Raw genomic sequence first — 13,588 nt, 5'->3', positions numbered from 1 at the left:
TTAAAAAAGAAAAAAGGGTCACGGTAGACCCTGGCTTTCACGTTCTGGGGTCTCACCTGGGGTGAAAGTGCTGCGAGGCCTTCGATGGTGAGCCCAGGTCGGCCCTGCCTCTGGGCTGTGGCACAGGTGATCCTTGTAGTCCGGAGAGAAACAGGTGGAGCTGGGTGCCCAAGGGAGGAGCCCCTCCCCACCCCAATGTAATCCCAGGAGGCCGGGCCGGCTGGGTATAAAGGGGCCTCCTGTGGCCCAGCACAGCCTCCTGTGGCAGGGTCTGAAGCTCAGCGGTTGTCATGGAGACCAGGGCACTCTGGTGGCTGCTGCTTGTCCTGGCCCTGATGGCCTCGGGCTCCTCTGGGGAGTACATCGGCCTGTGTGAGTGGGAAGGGGTGGGGAGGGTGGGGAGGGGCCGCCTCGCTGGGCTCCGGGCTGGAGAATGGACAGGCATCTCTGGGTCCTTTCACAGTTGGTCAGACTGATGCTTTTTCTTGTGGTAGTCCCACAGATGGGGTCTTGCTGTTCCATTAGGCAGATGGGGAAACTGAGGCTCAGAGAAGGTTACTAAGGAGCCAAAGGCAACCATCCCCAACTCAAGTCAAAACTGGGGTTTGGAATAGCTGGGATGGGGGTGTGTGTGGCACCTCTTCTCCTGCCCCATGTCCTTTCTTGCCAGACATTTTTACAATAAAAGTCTTTATATCTCATTTTGACACATTTACTAGACAAAAAGGAGAGGTGGATGAAAAAAGGGTTAGTTCCAGAACATGGTTTGTTTAGTTTGGGTGTGTGTGAGTGTGAGTGTGTGTGTGTGTGTGTGTGTGTGTGTGTGTGTGTGTGTGTGACAGCAGCTTACTGTATAACCCAGGCTAGCCTAGAACTTACCATCCTCCTGTCTCTACCTCCCAAGTTGGAATTACAAGCGTGCACTCCCACGCTTGGCTCCAGAGCATTTTTTTTTTTTTTTTGCCAGTCCTGGGCTTGAGCTCAGGGCCTGAGCACTGTCCTTGGACTTTCTCAAGGCTAGAGCTCTACCACTTGAGCCTCAGCACCACTTCTGGCTTTTTTTCTATGTATGTGGTACCGAGGAATCGAACCCGGGTCTTCATGCATGCTAGGCAAGCACTTTAACCACTAGGCCAAACTCCCGGCCCTCCAGAGCATTTTTATACAGAGTTTTCACAGCCAGCCACTGAAGCTCCTGGTGGGATGTGGCCTCACCTGCCCCTCCCATTATAGGCTGGAGCCACTCTGCTGCTACAGTTACAATTTCGTTTCCTTTCTTTCCTTTCTTCCCTCCCTCCTCTCCCTTTCTTTTTTGTTGGTTCTGGGGCTTGAATGCAGCAAGGGCCTGGGTGCTGTCCTGAGCTTTTTTCACTCAAGGCTAGAACTTTACCACCTAAACCACAGCTCCACTTCTGATCTTCTGGTGGTGAACTGGAGATAGGACTCTCACTGACTTTCCTGCGTGGGCTGGCTTTGAACCACAGTCCTCAAGCCATGGTACCTGGCTTACATGTGCATCTTCATAAAAGGGGCAGACAGTCAGCCATCAGTACAGACGCCGACTACTCGTAGCTACGAGCCACTCAAGAGGCTGAAATTTGAGGATCATAGTTGGAAGCCAGCAAAGGCAGGAAAGTCCGTGAGACTCTGATCTCCAGTTCACCACCAGAAAACCACAAGTGGAGCGACGGCCTAAGGGATGGGACACTAAGCTTAAGTGACAAAGCTAAGGGACAAGGTCAAAGCCCTGATTTCAAGACCTGGCACCAGCACACAAAAAAGTGGTGGGACAAGTTTTATTGACAAACAAGGAAGAGAGGCTTTGTTTCTGGGTTCAAGGACCCCAGATTCTTGTGGGCCTGCCGGCTGGATTTCCTGGTCAGGTGAATGTGCTGAGACTTCAGGGCAGGTGGCTGCGTCTCTATGGAAGTCTGCCTTCCTGGGGCTCTGGAACTGGGGAAAGATGCACAAACCTGCAACGTGAAACAAATGAATGAACCCCAAACTAGTCGGGCTCTGACGGCCAGCTGGGTTTGGTTTGGACAGCTGCGAGCCAGTGTCAAGTTCCAGCCAAGGAGAGGGTGGACTGCGGCTATCCCGAGGTCACCAAGGAGCAGTGCAATAACAGAGGCTGCTGCTTCGACTCCAGCATCCGCGACGTGCCCTGGTGTTTCAAGCCCCTGCAGGAGACAGGTAAGGGCACAGGTGGCTTCACTGGGCAACATACCGGCCCATCACCATCCCTGTGGTGGAGGCGTCCCATCAGAGCAGCAAATGGCCAGTGGCTGTGGCTGGAGCCTTGTGTCCCCTTTCTCTAAAATATAAAGACAGAGCTTTGAAATGTGTTCTAAGCCAAGGTTCAACAAGAGGGGCTACTTAAAGCCCTTCCATGGTGGGAATGGGGCATCCAGGGTCACCTCTGACACATTCGCAGGGGTCAGCTCTGGGTGGCCAGGCTGGCTGTCATGTCAGATGCCTCCCTCACCCACATGAGCAGCAGGTGGCTGTGTGCCAGGCGGCTTGCCAGCTGACTCCAATGGGGCCCAGCTGCCTCCCCAGCGAGGCTGGCTACAGTGAGCCATGGTGTGTCCACGTGCCAGCTTGCCCTCTAAGGGGAATGCACCTGCCTGAGGTATCCTCTACAAGTGGCAGCCAGGTGTGTCTTTTGACCTGGGTAATAAGGAGGAGGCTGGGTTCCAGCAGCTCTGGTCCCTGGCCGAGGGTGAGGGTCCAGACCATGGAGGAACACACACCTTTTATTCTGAGTGGGGCCTAGGCACAGCCCATCTCCTGCACCCCCAGCCCACCCGTGGGGAGTGGAGGTGACCCTCCCAGGCTGTGGGGGACACTGCATTTCTCCAGGAAGCTGGAGGAGGACGCAGTGCCATCCTGGCCTCGAGGAGCCAGGCAGCTGGGGTGACGCTGGCAACCCCTTTGCTTCCTCCCCAGAATGCACGTTTTGAAGCTGCCCCGCCTCTGGGCCCCCCTCGTCTCTGTGCTCGTCTCTGCCCTGGCAAGCGGGTCTGCAGGAAGCTCAGTCTCAGCGGGAAATCCTCAGGAATAAAGACCCCACCAGCATGAGGATGCTCTCCCCGCGGGGACCTGTGGCCTGCCTTTATTTCTCTTACCTGGCTCTTGGGGCAAGGGTGGCAGAGGGCAGTGTGTGAGGGCTGAGGGTCATGGGTCCTCAGGAGGAGGGGACCTCACTCCCACTGGGGGACGTCCTCGCATGTGTGAGTTTGGTTGAGAGGCCACGGGACAAACGAAGACCTCCTGTGACCATCTTCTCCTGAGCCCAGGGGAGGCACTCCACATGCGTGTCAAAAATCCTTCACGTCTTTCTGGGTAAGAGAGCCAGTCAACAAAGCCACCTTCCAGACCACACCGTTCAGATTCGTGCGCAGTCGAGCTCAGCACCCTGACACTGCGGGTGGCTTTCTTTTCTTATGAGCAGGGAGGTAGCTGTAGACCCAGCTGAACTGGTGACCCTGTGGAGTCCACTGAGTTCCCAAAGCATCCACAGCCGCCCGGGCTGCCGCTGCTGGGCCCCCATAGCCCCAGCTTTCCCAGGCGGCTATGCTCTGAACTCACACGAGGAAGGTTCGGGGTGGTTCCCCAGATTGTGCAGTCTGGCTGAGTTGTCCTCTGCTCTCATGGGGACCCTCCTAAGGCCACACCCACCATCCTCAGGCCACACCCACCCATCTAAGGCCACACCTACCACCAGCCCACTGTGTGTGTGTCTCCTTGACTCCACTGGAGGGCAAGAAATTACTGTTGAACAGGAAGGTGTGTTTCTTGGTTTCTCCTCCCCCCCCCCCCCCCGCTCCTTGAACATACTTGTTTTTATTTATTATCGTTACTATTTATTTTATTTTTTTTGCCAGTCCTGGGCTTGAGCTCAGGGCCTGAGCGCTGTCCTTGGACTTTCTCAAGACTAGAGCTCTACCACTTGAGCCTCAGCACCACTTCCGCCTTTTTTCTATGTATGTGGTACCGAGGAATCGAACCTGGATCGTCGTGCATGCTAGGCAAGCACTCTGCCACTAGGCCAAATTCCCAGCCCCTATTGTTACTATTTTTTAATGTCCATTTTGGGGCTTAAACTTAGGGCCTGGGTATTGTCTGTTAGTTTTTTCTTCACATAAGGCTAGCACTCGATCACATGAGCCACACCTCCACTTCCAGTTTTGTGCTGGATAATTAGAAAAAAGAGTTTCATGGACTTTCCTGCTTGGTGAGTTTAAGCTGGGATCCTCAGATCTCACCCTGAATATGTGGGATTACAGGTATAAGCCACCAGTGCCCAACTATCAGCCTTGTGTTTGAGCCTGTGCTTGGGTCCTTTCCTTAGGACTCTGGGGCCCCGGGAGTGAGACACGACTGCCCTTGTCCTACTGGTAAGGGGAAGTCTTTGTGCAGGTGGTGGCCGTAGTGCCCTTGTAAGAGTCCTCCAGACACTAGGGTAGGAGCACATGGCAGGACAGAGATGGGCAGAGGTGAACTTACTTCACTTCTCTGGACAGAGGAAGAACACCAACCCTGTCCACAAAAGTGGACACACATCGCCCCCTGCCGACCGCTATGAGTTACTGCTGTCCTTACCCATCAGCAGCAATTGGTCCTAACGTGGCTTCCTTCTACCTACTTTCAAAAACCTGATTGTGGAATTACCCTGCCTCTGACTGCATCCAATGGGTCCATCTCCACAAATGCATCTCCAGGAACGGCCCTTCCACCACCCGAGGGCTGGCCTGCTCCCGTCTGCAGGAGGGCACCTCTGAGCTGACTTCATTCTTTCCTGCTACACCTCCGACCTACCTAGCCCCACTAACCCAGAACAACTGGTTTGGGGAGAGGGAGATCTGCTTGCTTCCTTTCTGAGCAAATCCACGTGGGGCCAGGCTGTGGCTCATGCCAGCCACCTGGGGGGGGGTGCATTGGTATCTTCAAAGCAGGGCAGCCCTGAGCATGGTGATACTGCAGCCCACACAGGGACACCGTGTGGGGAAGCCACTCTGTGGCTGGGGCCATCCCCGCACCAGCTGTCCAGGCAGCGCTGGCCTCCCTGCCCCTGCCCCCCTCACACCTTCTCCAAACTCCACAGGGTGTCTTGGTCCTTCTCCGCATAGCCAGAACCAAGTGCTAACCCAAGGGGCTTGTCTGGCCCTTAGTGGTATGTCTGAAGAATGTTTTCCTGGTCTCAGGCTGGTTCTTGGAGGTCCCTTTCCCAGACAAAGCGAAGCCTCCCAACAGCAGCTGGTTCCTCGGTGTCTTCTTCCCACGGAACTGGAGCAGTGACATGATGGAGCCCTAGCAGCTGGACAGTCAAGGTGTGAATTGTGGGTCCACCCCGTCCAGCTCTGCATCCTCAGGCTCATTGTCTCTCAGTCTCCTCACTGGGGAAACAGTGGTCCTGGGACCCTGCATGTCAGCCAGTCCAGGGCCATCCCATCCCCGAAGAGGGAGCTACTCCTCAAAGGAGAACACACGTGTGCACGCATGCACACACATATACACACAGACGCACCACACACATAAACCAAACACACACACACACAGACCCACCACACACATATACCAAACACACACACACACACACAGACCCACCACACACATATACCAAACACACACACACACACACACACAGACTCACCATATACATATACCAAACACACATGCACAGACCCACTGCACACATATACCAAACACACATACACAGACCCACCACACACATATACCAAACACACACATACACAGACCCACCACACACATATACCAAACACACATACACAGACCCACTGCACACATATACCAAACACACATACACAGACCCACCACACACATATACCAAACACACACACACACAGACCCACCGCACACATATACCAAACACACACACACACACAGACTCACCGTATACATATACCAAAAACACATACACAGACCCACTGCACACATATACCAAACACACATACACAGACCCACCGCACACATATACCAAACACACACACACACACACAGACCCACCGCACACATATACCAAACACACACACACACACACACAGACCCACCGTATACATATACCAAACACACACACATACACAGACCCACCGTATATATATACCAAACACACATACACAGACCCACTGCACACATATACCAAACACACATACACAGACCCAATGCACACATATACCAAACACACACACATACACACACAGACCCACCGTATACATATACCAAAAACACATACACAGACCCACTGCACACATATACCAAACACACACACACACAGATCCACCGCACACATATACCAAACACACACACACAGACCCACCGCACACATATACCAAACACACATACACAGACCCACCACCCACATATACCAAACACACATACACACAGACCCACCATACATATATACCAAACACACACACACACACACACACACAGACCCACCACACACATATACCAAACACACATACACAGACGCACCACACACATATACCAAACACACACACACAGACCCACCGTATACATATACCAAACACACATACACAGACCCACTGCACACATATACCAAACACACACACACAGACCCACCGCACACATATACCAAACACACACACACAGACCCACCACACACATATACCAAACACACATACACAGACCCACTGCACACATATACCAAACACACATACACAGACCCACCACACACATATACCAAACACACACACACACACAGAACCACCGTATACATATACCAAACACACATACACAGACCCACTGCACACATATACCAAACACACACACACAGACCCACCGCACACATATACCAAACACACACACACACACAGACCCACCGCACACATATACCAAACACACACACACAGACCCACCGCACACATATACCAAACACACACACACAGACCCACCGCACACATATACCAAACACACATACACAGACCCACCGCACACATATACCAAACACACATACACAGACCCACCGCACACATATACCAAACACACACACACACACAGACCCACCGCACACATATACCAAACACACACACACAGACCCACCACACACATATACCAAACACACATACACAGACCCACCACACACATATACCAAACACACATACACAGACCCACCATACACATATACCAAACACACACAAACAGACCCACCACACACATATACCAAACACACATACACACAGACCCACCATACATATATACCAAACACACACACACACACAGACCCACCGTATACATATACCAAACACACATACACAGACCCACTGCACACATATACCAAACACACATACACAGACCCACCACACACATATACCAAACACACACACACACACAGATCCACCGCACACATATACCAAACACACATACACAGACCCACCACACACATATACCAAACACACACACACACACAGACCCACCGTATATATATACCAAACACACATACACAGACCCACTGCACACATATACCAAACACACACACACAGACCCACCACACACATATACCAAACACACATACACAGACCCACCACACACATATACCAAACACACACACACAGACCCACCACACACATATACCAAACACACACACATACACAGACCCACCGCACACATATACCAAACACACATACACAGACCCACCACACACATATACCAAACACACACACACAGACCCACCACACACATATACCAAACACACATACACACAGACCCACCATACATATATACCAAACACACACACACACACACACACAGACCCACTGTATACATATACCAAACACACATACACAGACCCACTGCACACATATACCAAACACACATACACAGACCCACCGCACACATATACCAAACACACACACACACACAGACCCACCGCACACATATACCAAACACAGATACACAGACCCACCGCACACATATACCAAACACACACACACAGACCCACCGTATACATATACCAAACACACATACACAGACCCACCACACACATATACCAAACACACACACACAGACCCACTGCACACATATACCAAACACACACACATACACAGACCCACCGCACACATATACCAAACACACATACACAGACCCACCACAGACATATACCAAACACACATACACACACAGACCCACCACACACATATACCAAACACACACACATACACAGACCCACCGCACACATATACCAAACACACACACACAGACCCACCACACACATATACCAAACACACATACACAGACCCACCACACACATATACCAAACACACACACATACACAGACCCACCGCACACTTATACCAAACACACATACACAGACCCACCGCACACATATACCAAACACACACACAGACCCACCACACACATATACCAAACACACATACACAGACCCACCACACACATATACGAAACACACATACACAGACCCACCGCACACATATACCAAACACACATACACACAGACCCACCATACATATATAGCAAACACACACACACACACACAGACCCACCGCACACATATACCAAACACACATACACAGACCCACCACATACATATACCAAACACACATACACAGACCCACCGCACACATATACCAAACACACACACAGACAGACCCACCATACATATATAGCAAACACACACACACACACAGACCCACCGCACACATATACCAAACACACACACACAGACCCACCGCACACATATACCAAACACACACACACAGACCCACCACACACATATACCAAACACACATACACACAGACCCACCATACATATATACCAAACACACACACACACACACAGACCCACCACACACATATCCCAAACACACATACACAGACCCACCACACACATATACCAAACACACACACACAGACCCACCGTATACATATACCAAACACACATACACAGACCCACTGCACACATATACCAAACACACACACACAGACCCACCGCACACATATACCAAACACACACACACAGACCCACCACACACATATACCAAACACACATACACACAGACCCACCATACATATATACCAAACACACACACACACACACAGACCCACCACACACATATACCAAACACACATACACAGACCCACTGCACACATATACCAAACACACATACACAGACCCACCACACACATATACCAAACACACACACACACACAGAACCACCGTATACATATACCAAACACACATACACAGACCCACTGCACACATATACCAAACACACACACACAGACCCACCGCACACATATACCAAACACACACACACACACATACCCACCGCACACATATACCAAACACACACACACAGACCCACCGCACACATATACCAAACACACACACACAGACCCACCGCACACATATACCAAACACACATACACAGACCCACCGCACACATATACCAAACACACACACACACAGACCCACCGCATACATATACCAAACACACATACACAGACCCACCGCACACATATACCAAACACACACACACAGACCCACCACACACATATACCAAACACACATACACAGACCCACCACACACATATACCAAACACACATACACAGACCCACCACACACATATACCAAACACACACACACAGACCCACCACACACATATACCAAACACACATACACACAGACCCACCATACATATATACCAAACAAACACACACACACAGACCCACCGTATACATATACCAAACACACATACACAGACCCACTGCACACATATACCAAACACACATACACAGACCCACCACACACATATACCAAACACACACACACACAGACCCACCGTATACATATACCAAACACACATACACAGACCCATTGCACACATATACCAAACACACACACACACAGACCCACCGTATACATATACCAAAAACACATACACAGACCCACTGCACACATATACCAAACACACACACACACACAGACCCACCGTATACATATACCAAAAACACATACACAGACCCACTGCACACATATACCAAACACACATACACAGACCCACCGCACACATATACCAAACACACACACACACACACACACAGACCCACCGCACACATATACCAAACACACACACACACACAGACCCACCGTATACATATACCAAACACACACACATACACAGACCCACCGTATATATATACCAAACACACATACACAGACCCACTGCACACATATACCAAACACACATACACAGACCCAATGCACACATATACCAAACACACACACACACACCCACCGTATACATATACCAAAAACACATACACAGACCCACTGCACACATATACCAAACACACACACACACAGACCCACCGCACACATATACCAAACACACACACACAGACCCACCGCACACATATACCAAACACACACACACAGACCCACCACACACATATACCAAACACACATACACACAGACCCACCATACATATATACCAAACACACACAGACACACACACAGACCCACCACACACATATCCCAAACACACATACACAGACCCACCACACACATATCCCAAACACACACACACAGACCCACCGTATACATATACCAAACACACATACACAGACCCACTGCACACATATACCAAACACACACACACAGACCCACCGCACACATATACCAAACACAGACACACAGACCCACCATATATATATACCAAACACACACACACACACACAGACCCACCACACACATATACCAAACACACATACACAGACCCACTGCACACATATACCAAACACACATACACAGACCCACCACACACATATACCAAACACACACACACACACACAGAACCACCGTATACATATACCAAACACACATACACAGACCCACTGCACACATATACCAAACACACACACACAGACCCACCGCACACATATACCAAACACACACACACACACAGACCCACCGCACACATATACCAAACACACACACAGACCCACCGCACACATATACCAAACACACACACACAGACCCACCGCACACATATACCAAACACACATACACAGACCCACCGCACACATATACCAAACACACATACACAGACCCACCGCACACATATACCAAACACACACACACACACAGACCCACTGCACACATATACCAAACACACATACACAGACCCACCGCACACATATACCAAACACACACACACAGACCCACCACACACATATACCAAACACACATACACAGACCCACCACACACATATACCAAACACACATACACAGACCCACCACACACATATACCAAACACACACACACAGACCCACCACACACATATACCAAACACACATACACACAGACCCACCATACGTATATACCAAACACACACCCACACACAGACCCACCGTATACATATACCAAACACACATACACAGACCCACTGCACACATATACCAAACACACATACACAGACCCACCACACACATATACCAAACACACACACACAGATCCACCGCACACATATACCAAACACACATACACAGACCCACCACACACATATACCAAACACACACACACACACAGACCCACCGTATATATATACCAAACACACATACACAGACCCACTGCACACATATACCAAACACACACACACAGACCCACCACACACATATACCAAACACACATACACAGACCCACCACACACATATACCAAACACACACACACAGACCCACCACACACATATACCAAACACACACACATACACAGACCCACCGCACACATATACCAAACACACATACACAGACCCACCACACACATATACCAAACACACACACACAGACCCACCACACACATATACCAAACACACATACACACAGACCCACCATACATATATACCAAACACACACACACACACACACAGACCCACTGTATACATATACCAAACACACATACACAGACCCACCGTATACATATACCAAACACACATACACAGACCCACCGCACACATATACCAAACACACACACACACACACAGACCCACCGCACACATATACCAAACACAGATACACAGACCCACCGCACACATATACCAAACACACACACAGACCCACCGTATACATATACCAAACACACATACACAGACCCACCACACACATATACCAAACACACACACACAGACCCACTGCACACATATACCAAACACACACACATACACAGACCCACCGCACACATATACCAAACACACATACACAGACCCACCACACACATATACCAAACACACATACACACACAGACCCACCACACACATATACCAAACACACACACATACACAGACCCACCGCACACATATACCAAACACACACACACAGACCCACCACACACATATACCAAACACACATACACAGACCCACCACACACATATACCAAACACACACACATACACAGACCCACCGCACACATATACCAAACACACATACACAGACCCACCGCACACATATACCAAACACACACACACAGACCCACCACACACATATACCAAACACACATACACAGACCCACCACACACATATACGAAACACACATACACAGACCCACCGCACACATATACCAAACACACATACACACAGACCCACCATACATATATAGCAAACACACACACACACAGACCCACCGCACACATATACCAAACACACATACACAGACCCACCACATACATATACCAAACACACATACACAGACCCACCGCACACATATACCAAACACACACACAGACAGACCCACCATACATATATAGCAAACACACACACACACACAGACCCACCGCACACATATACCAAACACACATACACAGACCCACCACATCCATATACCAAACACACACACACAGACCCACCATACATATATACCAAACACACACACACACACAGACCCACCGCACACATATACCAAACACACATACACAGACCCACCACACACATATACCAAACACACACACACACAGACCCACCATACATATATAGCAAACACACACACACACAGACCCACCGCACACATATACCAAACACGCATACACAGACCCACCACACACATATACCAAACACAGACACACACAGACCCACCACACATATATACCAAACACACACACACACAGACCCACCATACATATATACCAAACACACACACACACAGACCCACCACACATATATACCAAACACACACACAGACCCACCACACACATATACCAAACACACACACACACACACAGACCCACCACACACAAATTTCAAACACACATACACAGACTCACCACACACATACATACACATACACACAGATACACACATAGGTACACAGATGCACAGACTCAGCACATACACAGATACACACAGATGCACACAGACTCACCACACACACACACACACACACACACACACACACACCCCAACCTCATCCTCCTAGCAGGTCTAACAGCTGAGTGGTTGGAAACAAAAGAGGACAGAGAAATAGAAATCTGAAAATAGCGATGCTTTATTTCGCTTGAGTCACATTTGCATAAATGCCATCTAGTTTCAGAG

At 49.5% G+C, this 13,588-nt stretch overlaps 1 protein-coding gene across 1 annotated transcript; it reads left to right on the top strand.

The window, feature by feature from the left end:
- Positions 1-250: 250 nt before the first annotated feature.
- On the top strand, positions 251-3,081 carry Tff3 (trefoil factor 3). Its single transcript, XM_090333777.1, has 3 exons — positions 251-372; positions 2,047-2,193; positions 2,950-3,081. The coding sequence occupies exons 1-3, from the start codon at positions 291-293 to the stop codon at positions 2,961-2,963; spliced, it is 243 nt and encodes an 80-aa protein (XP_090189903.1). The 5' UTR covers positions 251-290; the 3' UTR covers positions 2,964-3,081.
- Positions 3,082-13,588: the final 10,507 nt, after the last annotated feature.

The sequence above is a fragment of the Megascapheus bottae genome, chromosome 1, assembly GCF_031878675.1.
Source record: "Megascapheus bottae isolate mThoBot1 chromosome 1, mThoBot2.hap1, whole genome shotgun sequence".
NCBI lineage: Eukaryota > Metazoa > Chordata > Mammalia > Rodentia > Geomyidae > Megascapheus > Megascapheus bottae.
The sequence above is the reverse complement of the archived record's forward strand: the minus strand, read 5'-3'. Positions and strand labels throughout refer to the sequence as shown.

Coding starts and splice junctions, on each gene's coding strand:
- Tff3 (XM_090333777.1), top strand. CDS start 291: ATGGAGACCAGGGCACTCTGGTGGCTGCTGCTTGTCCTGGCCCTGATG. Junction 373..2,046: donor TGGGGAGTACATCGGCCTGT/GTGAGTGGGAAG, acceptor TGGTTTGGACAG/CTGCGAGCCAGTGTCAAGTT.